The sequence below is a fragment of the Bacillus rossius genome, chromosome 6, assembly GCF_032445375.1.
Source record: "Bacillus rossius redtenbacheri isolate Brsri chromosome 6, Brsri_v3, whole genome shotgun sequence".
Taxonomy (NCBI): domain Eukaryota; kingdom Metazoa; phylum Arthropoda; class Insecta; order Phasmatodea; family Bacillidae; genus Bacillus; species Bacillus rossius.
In genome coordinates, this window is record NC_086334.1 from 64,257,561 (window position 1) to 64,274,011 (window position 16,451).

The window sequence follows — 16,451 nt, forward strand, 5'->3', positions numbered from 1 at the left end:
GTCCGGAGGAGCGAGTGTCAACGCCAAGGTGACGGACGAGTAACGATGCGAGCACTCAACTACTTGTCTGCCCAAGAACTCCGTGGAGCCTATTATCACAGTAAAGTGGTGGTTAAGCTATATCATAATTTTAACGCTACTATAAAGTAATTACAAAAAATTTAAAGTGTCTATGTCTTGGCCATCAAGGAACAATCACAAACTGTAAAGAAGTGACATTATATGCTTTTTGATTGAGCGAATCTGACCTTTATTTACTTAATGTCGCTCACTATAAAGATGTGTTAATTAACTGAATTTGTTTAACTAAGGTATAGATAGTTTTGTTAATCTGTGTTAGTATGTAAAAGCAGCCATAGAACTTATCTTTGTTATTTGTGTGTTTACGCAGGACCATGGGGGCGCAGAATATCTGGCACTGCGAGGTCACCCACGTGATAAGAAATGTTTGTTGATTTGTTCTGTATGATTATGTGATAATAAAGCTGTTGATTCAGAGCTGAGGTGCTGTGGCATTGGTAATTAGCGTAAAGGTGGCGTGGTTACCGCGGCCAGACGGCTGGGGCAGGGAGAAGCCCAGCATGTGGAACAAGGAGCCCATGCTGGCCTGGCTGGGACGCAGCTCTATGTGGCCGCACATCGTCAGGGACGCCACCATCAGCACCAGGTTGCGGATAGCTTCCTGGGCCTCGGGCCGCGAGTCCTGCTCCAGTCTGCCAACACACGGTCGCAATGCCCCTACAGTACCACCACGAGGATGCACGCTAGTTCATCGCCGATGGCTCTGGATATGGTCTCGTCCACCAATCAGAGCATATTCTAGACAGCCAAAAATTTTTCACATTTCACAAATTAAAAATAAGTTTTATTTATTACAAAATCCTGTATCAGTAGACACAACATAATATGGTGATTTGCGATAAAACCAAAACATCTCCGAAAAGCATGTATACATATATACCAAAAGAAAGTAAAAACACCATTTAGCACCGAAATTCAACAAAATTTATGACATCAACCAGCAATTTGACAAAACTGAAGTCAAATTAAAAAACGTAATCTTTTACTATAGTAAATTCAATTAATGTAATTTATTTTGCATGAATAATGTACCATGTAGCATATGGTGGAAGTAATTTCATGAATGCGACTGAAATGTGTAACAGGAAGTATGGAGAAGCATGTGCCATTCAATTTTTTGGTGTTGCCTAAAGTTGGTGCTTGTGCTGCAACGTGTCAGCGAGCGCAAACATTTCCATGGCATTTGAAAAGAGAGAGAGAAAAGGAGAAAGACAAAGGTGTTTACAATACGTTCAGCTAACAGTAGTCTTGAACAGCATTACACATTGCCATGTGGCTTTTCTAATACGTTATATATACATTATAAAATAATAATGTATGATATATAATAAAAATTAAATAATTTTATTCTATGTTGAATAATGTTATAACTAGGGACCCCAGAAAATGGCGAACCACGAAATACACGAAATACTGCGAAATTGGGCACTATTTCACCGTTTTCAAGAAATCTGCTATTTTTTTCACAAAACACGAAACTTTGCGCGAAATCCACGTAATATCCGTTACCAAGAATGTTTACATTGGTCGGATACTGTAAATAATCTTACTATCGATTGTATTGATATCGCGTAACGAAATTGATTGTAGTTCCAACATGGCGGCAAACGTGTATATTTATGTTGCCGCTATGTAGCAGTGTTACGAACACAATTTTCGTGTAGTTGGTATTAGTTCTCAAAAATTCTAGCACACAGAAGCGAACACAATATTTACGCTTACATAATACAGTAAGTCCTCGGTTTACGTCGAGGTTACGTTCCTGAAAACCGCGACGTAAATAGAAACGACGCAAAATGAGCCATGTTTCATGCCACCGGCCGGCCACGGCCCAAGGTCGGCCGGAAGCGCTGGCATACAGACGTGACAACGGGCAATTTTATCAGCAAATGACAACCGACAGCATGGGAAACAAGTCCAACTAGTACTTCTCAGCTTTATAGAATGGTTATTTAACCAGCTGCTTTATTACCTTTATTGATTGAAATATAAAAACAGATATATAGTACATACTGTACGTAATATAAACGCATAATGCATTCAAAGTGTAAGGATACAAAGTGGTTTAGCGCTACACAGATTTTACTTTGAGTCATTCGCGGGAGAAAACAACTGTTTTCTTTTGGAGGCTGGTAAGAACAAAGTCAAAAGAAATGCATACATACAATAAAAGTACTATAAGTATGACAAACATTAAGAGCCCTTGATTTAAAATAATCACATGAAGTAATAAACACCTAAAAGAGGTTATACAAAAGCGCGGCGCAATTCTTACAATTTACGTACGGGAATAATTCTAATAAAAATCAATGTAAAATATTTTCCATGAGAAACACTAGTTTAAATTTACGTCGCAAACAATATAAATTATATCATTTTACGTAACATTTTAAATAAAAAAAGCTCTGAATACACTACACATTGTGAATAGAATTCCAAAAAGGATGACGTGACAAGTTTGTCAATTTATTCCGAGTCACTTTGAACATTTTCCGATTCCTTTCCTACACACATGGAAGCTGTCGCCGCCTTTGATGTTCCGCCGAAGAAAGCATGAAGTGTTGTCTGCTTGGTTGTCTGCTTCTTTTTCTCCTTGAGGAGCTCCTCGTAGCACCTAACACTCTCTATTACGTTTCGCCGCACTTTAGAGCTCCGTTCCTCATTTATATCTTTTTCAAAAAAAATTTGCAATGTCATTTTGACATGGCCTAAGGCGGAGGTTAGTTCTTTCACTGTGATGTCTGTTTTCACTTCCGGGTCATCATCTTATAACGTTTCGTTATATACAAAAATAAACAGATGTCCACCAATTTTAGCTTTTGTTTTATTTTTTCACAATAGAATGCACCGATGATTCCAAACACTTCCAATGGTTCATTCACTCGTTCCAAATGTGTATCTGACTGTCAAAAATTGCTCGTAGTTCGGGTGATGAGAATTAACGGAAAAATTAGCGTCCTTCAGTAATGTTTCGCTGCAAATACATGAAGTCAGTGCGGCCTCAAACGTGGCCGCACCCAGCGAAACCGAATTTCGCCCCGAGCCAAATGCCGACGAAGGTGGCCGCAATTTCTAATTACTGTCCGAAAGAAATTAAAACAAATTAGGTTGACTTAATACTCAGCCTGGCTCTGACCACCAACGTTAAATTATCTATTAGCAAATTACATCATAATTTGGCGAGAAGCCACCGAACGCGACCTACTGGGGCAGCGATCGATAGACGACTGGTGAAGTCCTGCCACACTCTTCTCCACGCAGGGAGTAGACGTCACATGACCTCACCGACCAATCACACGCATGCTTCTTTCATGCTTACAGATACAAGCCAATCATAGAACAAGTTACAATACATGAAAAAAACTTTTACATACAGAACTCTGGGCTTCCCCAATTTCACATCGAAATTGGGGACTTCCATTCTCGTTCTCTCTCCCACACCGTGAGAGAGCAGTTATCACTCAGTTCCCACGCAGGGGGGAAATTACCGTCTTTATCTCGGTTGGTGGGGAAGCACTGTTTCTTTCTCACTCACACTTACATGTCTCTTATGCCTCTCTTTCTACACATCACCCCAGCCCAGACACAGTCCCGTGATCTATAATTATATTGCAACACGTTAATTAAAATTAAGAACAATAATCATAATAACGAATTACTTTACAAAATTAAACTTATTGTGAAAAACAAAACAAAAAAGGCCTAAACAGGTAAAATTCTAGTACAGCGACTTCTTTGTGAATAATTACATAAAAAATAGTAATGACTAAAAATGTCTAATAAAATACAAAATACCTTCTTAAAAACATAGCAAGTGAAAATAACATATATAAGTATCCATAACGTCTGATTATACTGTCTCATAACATACACACCACTCTAAAAACATTGACTTATTTATATTTACCTATACAAAAGGAAGTTTAAAAGAAAATTATTTAATTAGGAGGGCAAGGTTCTGCAATGCTAAAATCTTCACTATCAGTGTTGTCTGCTGCAGGATTAATTACCAGCTGGTGTAGCTCTTCGTTTGTAAGCTCTTCTACATTAGCATCCAAGACTTCGTCAATGTCGTCAGTTTCGAGATCGTTGAATCCAGTTCTTTTAGCGATGTCAACGATGTCCGCGTGTACGTCTACAGCAGGAGAGGCATCTTCAAATCCCTTAAAATTATGTAGGCAATCAGGCCACAGTTTACCCCACGTCGAGTTCAAGCACTTTTTAGTGACCTCAGTCCATGCTTCTCCAATATTCTTGATAGCATGCAAAATGCCAGTACTCCTTGATTGTAGGCTTATCCTCACCATCTGTACCTTCAAGCAGCTGTTGGAATGTACGCCGCAAATAATAGGCCTTGAACGATGCGATGACGCCTTGGTCTAGTGGTTGCAAGATAGCTGTGGTGTTTGGAGGAAGAAAAACCACTTTCAAATTTTCATGCATTTCTACTACCTCGGGTGGGTGACTAGGTGAATTGTCGATCAGAAGGAGAATTTTAAAGTCAAGGTTCTCCTTGGAAAAGTACTCTTTCCATGCAGGGATGGCATACAAGTTAAGCCATTCCCTGAACAGGGGGCCAGTTATCCAGGCCTTATTATTTGCTCTTAAAATCACTGGCAGGTGCTCCTTTGAGTAACCTTTCAAGGCTCGTGGGTTGGCTGACTTGGTTATCAGCAGCAGTTTCATTTAACAGTCGCCAGCTGCATTTGCCGCCAACAATACTGTCACACGATCCTTTGCAGCCTTGAAACCAGGCGCAGTCCTCTCTTGTTTAGCGATGTAGGTTCTCGCCGGCATTCTTTTCCAGAAAAGTCCCGTTTCATCTGCATTGAAAACTTGTTTCGGCATGTAGCCACCTTCTTCAATGATCTTCTCAAGTTTCGGGATGAATTCCTTTGCGGCGTCAGTGTCGGAACTTGCTGCCTCGCCTGTCAGTTTTATATTATGGAAATGTACCTGGCTTTAAATCGCTGAAACCACCCGCGGCTGGCATTAAACACTTCCTCTTTAACGGTTGAAGTACCTTCAACATTTTTCATTTCCTCATTGTACAATGATAGAACTTTGCTTTGAATAAGCCTTAAATTTACGGAGCAATTGTGCCGGTTCTGTGTTTCAATCCATACGGCAAGCATCTTCTCCATTTTCTCCATAGCGCTATTACGTGTATAACTCGTCTTTGTAGCACTGACAGATGACATGTTCAGTAAACTACTCTTAATTTTGTCCGCGTTTGATCGAATTGTACGAACTGTGGTAGGTGGCAGACCTAACACTTTACTAATCTCAACAGCTCTCTCGCCCGAATCGAAACGTCTCAAAACTTCCATTTTCGTGGCTAATGAAACATGTGTTCTGTTCTTATTTTTTGAAATTACGTTTGAAGATAAATTTAGTCGTTTGGAAGACATCTTATGAAGAAAAAATCATAAATTCAGTGAGCTGATACTGTAGGCCTACTACAAACACATTTAATCACAATAAAGTTAACAACGGCACGTTTAAAAATCCGGCCAACTCAATGATATCATAGCGACTGAAGTGCCAAGGAGTTGGACGAAAAGGGGTAGGAGAAAATGCTGTGTCGTTGCGGGAAGTAGATAACACTTCTACGTGCGAGATACGTGAGTGGCCGAGCGGGCGGGCTGGTAGTATTGCATCACCGCGCGGAGAGCAGCGGAGAGCAGGAAGCGTCCCTCATGATGTATGATAAGATAAGGCAGTGAACGTGTAGCTTACACTACATAGCATAAATTAACTACCGAAGGAAACAAAGAATTATAAACGAATTATATACTGTGTTTTGGTTAAAATAAAGATTTACGGTCATTGTAAATGACGTTATTGTGAATCGGCGACAACTTAAATTGAAACATGAGTACTCAAACATTAGCGACGTTAATCCGAAACGACGTAAATCGGTACGACGTAAATAGAGGACTTACTGTAGTTTTATTCTGGCCGAACACAATATTTTTTAGTGTACGTGCCACTACGGCATAAATGTTTTTACGGTGCAGCTTGCAGTAGTGTTTTTTTTATGGCGTCTCTGTTACTCTGTATTAATTTCCAAGCATCTAGTTAGTAGTGCTTATTTTTGTGTTAAGATGCCGAAAATAGTTACAGTTTTCGATCGAGAACGAGAGATGAAGCAGGAAGGATTTTATATATTTGATGTTAAGGATAAGATAATAATGTGTAAGTTTTGCAACGTTCGTGTGGACTGGATGCGTCGAGACATATGCCTAAAACACGTTTCTAACGCAACTCATAAAAAAAAAATTATGTGCGGCATCAACGTCGACTACCGGTACTGCAAAACAGACGTCTATAGGAACTGCTTTGCAAACTTCTAAAAACATAGTTGTAAACAAACAACAATTTATAATTGACTTTGTTGAAATGATGGTGGGGGAAAACATACCTTTGGAAAAAGCAGATGACCCAAACATGAGGACCTGGTTAAATAAATATGTTCAAGGTACTGTGATTCAGCATTTTTATTGCATTTTTAAATTTTTTTTATTATTTTGTGTGTGCGCAGTAGTTAAGCACCATTTGGCCAATGAAATAATTCTACAGTTCATCATGCCCGCATAAAACGTTAGTTAGGATGAGTAATGTGAATGTAGGCCTCCTATAGCTTTGTTACAAAAATCAGTTTTTGGGACCAGAGAATGTAACTTAGTAACCAGAAAAATGTTATAAATGGGAACCTACAATCAGGGTTTCATTGTATAAACATATACTTAATATATTAAAATTTAAAAAAAATTTGAAGCAAAACAATCCTCGTTTGCCAATTTCAATTTTAATTTAATGTATCTCACCAAATTTTTACACCGATTTTTAGCACCGCTTGCTTATTTTTACACCGATTTTTTGCACCGCTTTTGTCATTTTTTTACACCGAAATGAGCCAGTTTTATTTACCATTTTCTGGGGTCCCTAGTTATAACTTATGTTGTGTTAATACATAGTTTATGAAAAGAATTCATTCCTGGAAGTTATTTGTATAAAGTGAGTATTAATAAATAAGGTCTATAACTATTATTATGTCATTTTTAAATTTGAAGTTCATTCCTTTAGATGCCAAGTTAATTAATCCTTTAAAATTGGTACATAATAAATTAACAAATTAATTATAAAACAAATAATTCCCTTCATGATAATTATCTGAATCGATAAGATTTCGTTAATTTTTTAGAGTACAGGGATGGGTAAATCAAGAGCAGAATATGCTTACCGCATAAGCGTGAGGAAAAATCGCAAACTGGAGGAGTAAAATCAAAACAAAAAAAGGTGCTCGCAACTCCACTCAACATAACCGGGATTTTGCTCGTTACTGAGGTGAGATGCTAGACATCCCTGGAGAGTAATGAAAGACACGTTCACTTTTTTTTAATTATTCACTTGAACTCAACAAGACTAGAAAAACACGAACTAGCAGGCGCCTAGTTTATTTCCGCTGGTGAGAGGACAGCTCGCACAGGTACTCACTTCAGCAAGAAGTCAGACAGGAAGAGGTAGCCCTGGCAGGCACGGAAGTCATCCAGCAGCATCTGCGATACTTCGCTCGAGTCCTTCAGGAAGCAGAACACTGCCACGAACATCTCGACGATCTCGAGGGGTGACAACTCGGGCACTCTCTGCATGTTGTCGATGCACAGTGCGACGCAGCACTTTTCTGCGCAAACAGACGCCAGGTTCAGGCGAGAACGTTCCCTTGTCGTCTGGCGAGGTACCTCTTACAAGGATATTGTGATCACTACACTGCACAACACACAACATTTTGGAAATAGGTTGTTGCTATTTGTACTGTATGTGATAAAGAGAACCCAAAGAACGGACAAAGAAAAATGAATACATAAACTCTAGAGATGGACGGGAATAGCATTTTTACTTCGGGGTGGGATTCGGTCGGGAAATACATTAGATTTTCGGGATCGGGATCGGAAGCGGGAGCAAGAGCAGTAAATTGTCTCTTAGCCTGATGTACAGAAAATTATATTTACTTTTCAAATGTGCGTATTTTTAAGTCTTTTTTTTTTTTAATAAACCATCCACATTTATAGTCCAAATCACAAAAAAGGAAAGACACACAAATACAAATAATAAATACAGTAAAACCTTTTTATTGCGACCACCTCTCTATTACAACCCGATTTCGAGGAAACGTGAAAAAATTGCCAAAAATCCGAAGAAAATCGGACAGAAAATAAGTTTCTTATGGAGAGCAGCTTGTTACTGCGTTTCTCTTGCCCAGTGCTGTACTGCCATAGCAGCGCATATATAAAAATAGATACCCCTTCCTGTCGACCGCTGTCAGAGCTTGACAACCCCCATTCCACGTCCCTTTGCCGGCAGGGTGCAGATAAAGGTTTTTGTGCCAACGTGTTTACATTCAGCTTTTTGCGAGTTAAGGAAAATCTACCTGCTGGATTTCTCTGATTTTGATTACTATTGGTTGACAATTAAGTCCGATTTGGTATATTTTCTGGCTTGAATTTGTGAACTATTCTTGATGACTTATGCAGGTTTTTTCTTTCTTTTTCTTTTTACTTTTGGAACCAAATATATCTGTTATATTTAGTGTATTATGACTTAATAAATAAAATACCATTAAATATTAATTACTATTAATACAACGCAGGAAAAAACCTCCGGCCGCAGTGTGTGAACATGGTAGTCGGCTCACCCTCTCCCCGTACCGTACCGTGCTTGTACTTGTTAACAATCACGTTATCTGCTTCATTTTAACGAGGAGAGTAAAAATATATTAAAACTGTCAGCAAATTGATAAAACCTTTATGTGTCCGCAAAACAGGGCACAACACTGGCCCGCCAGTTGTTTTCATTCAAAACGTGGTTAAAGAACTTGCATGGATCAGGCTGAAAACATCCGGCAATACGTGTAGGTTATAAGGAATCTTGTTATGAATTGTGATGTTATGTTTTTCGAGTAGATATACACAGCGACCGACTGGATGGACGCCCGCCTCGACTTGTTTTAACTGCCGCAGCGATGTTTATTTTGACAGCTCAAGCTATTATCTTTTCCCGTGGGTTGACAGAAAAAGGTCGCTTCACCCAGCATAAAAAAAAGGCTACGCCACTTATTTCCCACTCAGGAAAAACACTGGCTGCAGTCTGTCTCCCCTGCATTTATCTTTCTTCTAACATTCCACGTCTCGCCTCTCGCGCGAGCAATAATATAATATAAAAATTTGTTTTCCCGAGGTATTATCCCGAAGAGAAAAATTATTTTCCCGAAGTTCGGGAATTTTTTTTTCCAGACTTTTATCCCGAATTTCGGGATCCCGTCCACCCCTAATAAACTCACAGAAAACAAGCCCCGATCAGCCGATGTCAAGTGTTACCTAATTCTCTGTGCTGTCCATATACATTTAACAGAAAAATTATCAGCCAATCATGGCACATGGCAACAGTATTTCAACCATATCAAGAGTCTTTCCCATGCACAAGCAGTGTCTGTCTCTGTCTAACAGGAGTATTAAAACCACTGCATCAGCCCAATTGTTCTACAAATTTCTAGAACAATTCCAATATTTACAAATTTATGAATAAAAGAAAATAGAACAAACAATACTTAAAAACTAAGTGGAAACTAATTAAAAATTAACTACACAAATAAAAAAAACAAGGAAAAATAACTTTAACTGTCTTATACACCGTAAACCAAGCGTACGGTATGCTTAAAAAGCACAAAATAATGTCAATTATGGCTAACAAACGAATACTTCTAAAAAAAAAAAAGAGTTAACAACAGTTATTTACATATTAATAAACTTTACTAAGAACTGAATATGATCAGACCACATAATAAATAATAACATAATAAATTGTTACTCAATCTGTTTAACAAGTGAGGAGGTTGTTACAACCCTAATAAACTAAAATGGAATTTACCAAAATTACTGTGATTTTATATATATATATATATATATATATATATATATATATATATATATATATATATTAAAAATAGTGTGTCTATTATAGTTTTGTATAATAAATCTTGTGCTTGCAGCAGGTGGCTGTTAGCTGTTTATATATTTTATAATGTGTCATTAAGTTTCTCTGTTTCCTTAATAATAAATAAGTAAAAATCATGGTAAATCCACAATACTCGGCAGCACAAGCAGGAAGGCAAGTGCTAGAGCGCTCGTACGGTGTATGTAGGCGACGACGGACGGGCAGAGGCCGTGGCGGGACAGGGTGACCAGGACCTCCGCAGCGCTCTTCCTCCACATGACGTTGTGAGGGAAGCACCAGCTGGTGATGGCCGAGAAGAGCAGCGACAGGTCGTCCTTGCCGGCGAGCTCCTCCGCGGGGGCCGCGTGGCTGCACAGCCGCACTAGCACCTGCGCCACGCGCGTCCACACAGCACACTACAACCTGCCATTCCTTGCGTGGGGAAGTTTCTCTTAGAAAATAACTTTACTTCTTTAAAAAAATATATTCAAACAACAAATAATCCACAGTACAAACTTATGTTCATTTTATGTGAATTTCCATAATTTTACAATTACCTGCATAGTACAACAAATTTTCCTGGTTTCTTGACCAACAAAAGTATTCAACTAAAATTTAATTTGCACAAAAACCACTAACTTGAATTCAAAAGTCTTGTTAATTTTATCTTCTGAGTATTATATACTTCATTTGTAATAATCATGCAGGTGCTTAAAAAATCTCCACACATTAATTTTTGCTAAGCAGCCATTGCATCTGTCACACTGCAGTTACTAATGAGCTAATACTTAATTAAGAGAAGTTAACTACAGTATTGTAATTCATTTTTACTTCAGACCAATTTCAGATCGTTGGACCACTAAAATGAGGAAACATAAGTGATCGTTAAAACTGAAGGCTGGCAAAACTTCAGCCAGTCACCGAAGTTTTGAGATCCTTAAAACACCCAATGGTAGACTTGTCTCACATAAACCCTATCCTTTGCCAACAATCTATATTTCCTGTAAACATGACTAACACACATTAAAGTATTCAATTATTGGAGTCTAACTATTGTTCCTTCTTTCATTTCAATAATTTTTGTAATGAAATAGAGAGATAATGTAACATTTTCCAGGCAGTAGGTACTATGTTCTAGCTTGAGTGATCCTTGAAGTAATAAATCAAGAATATTTTCTGCTAATTCTGTGCCAAAGAGTCACTCACGCAGTGGAGTAACATCGCACACAAACACACGCGTACGCACGGCTGCTATGAGGTGCTGAATAACGGAGCCCCACCTGCACGAAGATCTTCTGCAGCAGGATGCGGCGCTCGCGGGGAGTGAAGTCGCTGCCCTCCTCTGCGGTGTCGGGGCTCTCTATCTCCGGCAGGTCGAAGAACAGGTACAGGCACTTGACCAGGGTCGACGGGATGGCCGCTGCCGTCATCACCTGCGCGCCACACTCACGCTACTCACGCTACTCACGCTACTCACGCTCGTCATCCGTCAAAACTGGCATGGCACCTGCTCACGTACAACCGTTTCACCGCAAACACATTCCATCCTGCATAATGCATTCAGAGTAAACTCCAAGCTAACCTAACTCTCTTCAACCGAAACCAGTGTTATCCTAAATGCCAACAAAATCGCAAATCCAAAAAAAAACATGTACTGTACTGCACAGGAATCATCGCGAGGGGTGAGAGTATGATTGTTGTACCAGCTGTTGTCTACTGCATGGTAAACACTAAAACTATTTCCATTAAAGCAACACAAAAACTACAGTATACATGTTGTTATTACTTTATGTTGCCTAACATTTGTTGAACAATACAATGATCAAACGGCAGCTGACGTCCTGCTACTGAAAAGATGGAGATGGATTCCTGCTCAAAAATAATGGGAGGGATGCAAGAAACAAACAAAAATTACAATATTTACCCGAAAATAATATGCCTTTGAATATATAATAGGACCACAAACTTTTGATAGTGATTTTATGAAAATTTCTTTATGGAATGGAAATCACAATTCAAGTAAATAGCACTTAAAAATTATTTCAATTAGTAAATTCATTCATATTTACTATATCTATTTTAGTTCCAATTTTATCAGTACAGTAGTTACACAGTCTCTCTAAAAAAAAACACCAAGCCACAGATAGAAATAAAATTGTGATTTACAACTGTAACTGTAGTTAAAACCTGTTCAGAAAGCAAAGAATGAGAATGCTGTGAAGTGATACACTGTAGTCGCCCGGGAGCGTGAAAAGGGGAGAAGGGGGATGGGGAGTGGGTGTCTTGGCCAGCAGCCACAGTGAAGAAAAGCAGAAGGGATTGGAAGAAACCCTGCGACAAATTCTATTTTCACCCTCTCCCTCACCCCCAATCCAAATTGTTATCCTCTCTCATCAGTCATCCCAGTGCAGAAGTTCAGAAAGCCACGGACTAAAGTGGCATAAGTGATGCAGTTTACAGGCAGAGCTTGTAGTTTTCCAACTAAGCTGTTCCCAATGGCAAGAAGTTTGTGGTTATAATATGACCCCCACTTTTAGTTTCAGCAGGTTTTGTAAGTATCATAGCATTATATTCAGGTGAATAGGGTACTAAGATTTTTGAATGAGTAAGTCATACTAAATATAAATTGATGAAATGTAATCCTAAAAATGTGATTTTAAATTTAATAAAGAACATAAGTCCAGCCTACAAAGAGAGTTTTGGATTAGTTTTACCTTCAAAACACTTCATAATTACATACTGAAACTACATAAAAAAAATATATTGGATGTTAATGGTTTTACCATAAAATCACTATCTAAAAATGAACCCCAAGGTTGTACTGTACTTTTACTTTTTAATTTAATTACTATAAGCTAATGGAAAAAAATTAACAATTAACAACTTGATTTGACTTGGCAAATATAGTTAAATTCAACTTCTTTTCCTATGAATGTCCAAAGTTATGAAACTTCTGTTCTCTGATAACGACTACAGGAGGTATGTCACACGGCATACTGCACGCATGCCAGACGTGCCGTGCAGCGAGTCGAGTGGCCACCTGGATGAGCGAGGCGTCGCCGGCAGTGAGCAGGTTCAGGGCCGACAGCAGCATCCAGCCGTTGCTCGACTCCTCGCAGTTCTCGATCTCCAGGAACTTGACGATGGCACAGCTGGCGGCCACCGTCGACTGGTTGGAGGCCCGCCGCCTCATCTCCGTCACCATGAGGCGCGACACCTCGCGGCAGAACGACACGATGTCGTGGAACTTCTCCATCATGTCCGAGGAGGGGCTGTTGCCGAACACCTGCGACACAAGGGACCGTGTCTGACACGTGGCACGTACGACGAGGCCTCAGCAATGAAGACTCATCAACGATGTCATGATGCTACTGGGCCACACTTAAAACCTGATGAAACTACACCCACTAAGAACACACGTTTCTCAAGGTCCCATATCAAGTTAAGATATAATATGCACTATTTCTATCATGTAACAGTCTCTTTTATAAAGTTATAAAAATGTAATAAGTTATATACTTGCTAACCAATTTCAATGAACAAAAGTGTAGGGTTCTCAGAGCTGTTATAACAATTTTATTTTATTTATATTATGATAATCCAAAGAGATTTTCTAAATAATGTGGCCATCCTTTAATAAAACCTGACCATATGTCCGGAAATGACGTGGGATGAGAAAGGTGCTATCAGTTTGGGACAAAAATGCAAATATTTGTTTGACATTTCCCAAAAAAAAATTTTAGTTTCCATACTTTAATGCAACTTGTTCAGCAGCACAGCTTTCATGTTTGGCCAGAACTGTGCCAGCCACGTCTGTGCCGCACTACTGATCACGGTGTGGCAACAACTCTTCTTGCATAAGCAGGTAACCAGTCAAGCAAATCAAGCTTTCAGAGCACTTGTGCCACCAACAGTGTAACAGCACAAAGTTAGTGACTCTTTCTCACTTTATACAACATAGTTTTATGTAAGGGTTTTCAACGAATAATAGTTCCAAAAGCAGTACATTTTATCTAATAAAAAAAATAAACACATACACACACACACACACACACACAGTTATAATACATTTAAAGATTTAGTTACTAACATATTACGACTCTTAGTTTTTAGATATGCCTATATTTTTATTCAGTTTGGTAACAGAAAACTGACTAACCTAAGTAAAAAGAAGCCACAAAAAAAACAATGTATCCTCATAATTAAATGAATGGGATTGATGTCTAACTAGCAGTGCCTACCAAATTAAAGAGGCAACGAGAAAATGAAACAGCTCTAATTGAATTGTTCTCAATTTTTACTGATAATAAAACTGTTCAAAATAGAAAAAAAATGATATTCAATAAAATAAGTAAAAAATTACTGGAAATGATAACTAACTTTATGTATTTAAAACTCAAAAATATAATTTTTCAAATGTTCCATCTCTTTGTCTCTTTTTTGGTATTGGCATCATTCAAAAATCTATTTGATGGATTTTGACTAAAAACTTTTATTAGTAAGGTCTTTGGCTAACTTAAACAATAAACTATATATGTACAATCATCGAAGCATAAGCATAAGAATAAGAAAATATATCATAAGCGTAAGAAAATATATCAAGCATAAGAAAATATATTACTCATCAATTATTAACATACCAAAACTACCAACCCATTTTTACTATATTGTGAAATTTCACCTCAAAGAGGTGTAAATAGAGGTTTGGTTTTAAGAAGAAAATAAAATACTTCCACATTTACGAGAACTAGAGGAAAGAAACTAATAACAACCACCATGCCAGGGTAATTATATTCATTATAAAACTTGAATATCCAAAACTAATAAAGCGAGACATAAAATATTGGGTAAGAATAATAAACACAATAAAAAAATACATTCTTTTATGCCATTTTGCCAGATTCCATCATTAAGAGGTATAAAAGAGTCAAGTTTGGTTTTAAGAATCAAAATAATTACTTCCGAATCCCTGTTGGAAAAGAGAGAAGTGATATTTTGTGAATTTTGTTTCATTATCACCAAGCCTAACTTTTAATATATAATAAAATATTAGATAAGAAATTTTATATTGTATTCTATGTATCTTATAAAGAAGTATTTGTTTTAAAAATCTTAAATTAATAAAATTGTATGAGGTAAAAAATGGAGAATTGTTTGTGTATTTAACTATTCTGTGCATATAGCCAAAATTAAATAAGTGGAACTGCAAGCGATAGCATAATCCAAACTAAAACAAAATAGGGTTATGTTTCACAAATTTAAAAAAGAGCTTAATTAAAAAATATCTTACCTTCATCAACACTAAAACTGGAGTTATAAAATCTGTATACGTAAACTAAATTTAAAAAATGAAATTTCAAACCAAAATGGTTCTGTTATGAATGAAATCTTATGAACAATTAACTTTTTTTGTGTCTATTGCTTTAGTACAAACAACTGGAAGTAATCACATACTTTTCTTACAATGGTACGATATTAGTAATATCCTGAAATTTGTGAGAGGGAAGCCACGGCTGTTAGCTAGTCTCACATAAAATATTATAATGAGATCGTAACTTTTAATATTCCTTGTAGAGGACTAACTTCAAGTATACATAGACCTGCGTGGTGTACTGGATGTTCCTTGCAGGCATCTAGCACCATGCAAACAGACTGTGGAAATGGCCTCCATATTCCATTTCTCTAAAATAACTGTCCTTGCAAAATCATCCAAGAAAATTACGATGAAGACAAATAGCAAATTTAATTAATTTTTATGCACTGAATAGATCTATTCCACTATATATTAGGAGGTACAAGAGCAACCCTTTTTTTCTACCGGTTGGTAAAAAATATCTCCAAGTTGAATTTATCACACAAAAAAAAAATTTAATGAAAGCAAGTAAAGATGTTGTAAAGCCGTACATGATCTATTAACTGGTTCTACAATGCATAAAAAAATTGTATCAATTAAAAATCACACTTTTATGATTAACAGCTTTTTTTTATGAAAACCAATAGAGATAATTTTAAAAAATACACTACATAATGGACACCCACACTCCACATCAGACATTCCTACAGATTCACAACATTCCTGTGCCAAGTTTCTGTCTTCTATTGGACTCTAACCTAAGGAAGGAGTGATTGTGATAAACTCAACTCATAAAGGTGGCACCCAAAGAAGTCCTTGTCGGATACTGGCAGACTATGTTGGCAACGTTTCGCTTCTTACCAAGATCCTCTTCGCACGGATACACTCATAGTTTAGTCCAAATGCCGTTATAACTCTTTTCTTCCCATGACAGGACCAGAAATTGTGCAATTTCTAACCATGCACACCTTTCGTTAGGATCGCAAGATACTAAAAAAAAAAATCCAAACTCAATACCTTG

At 37.7% G+C, this 16,451-nt stretch overlaps 1 protein-coding gene across 3 annotated transcripts in view; it reads right to left on the minus strand.

The window, feature by feature from the left end:
• The window catches only part of LOC134533263 (WD repeat and FYVE domain-containing protein 3), a 264,565-nt gene that overhangs the window by 231,185 nt on the left and 16,929 nt on the right, over positions 1 to 16,451 (minus strand). For all 3 annotated transcript variants that reach the window (XM_063370699.1, XM_063370702.1, XM_063370701.1), the window contains exons 3-7: positions 13,118 to 13,363; positions 11,358 to 11,510; positions 10,274 to 10,466; positions 7,582 to 7,768; positions 547 to 713 (exon numbers count right to left, since the gene is read on the minus strand). In XM_063370699.1, coding sequence (XP_063226769.1) covers positions 547 to 713; positions 7,582 to 7,768; positions 10,274 to 10,466; positions 11,358 to 11,510; positions 13,118 to 13,363 — 946 coding nt within the window. The remainder of the gene's footprint in view (positions 1 to 546; positions 714 to 7,581; positions 7,769 to 10,273; positions 10,467 to 11,357; positions 11,511 to 13,117; positions 13,364 to 16,451) is intronic.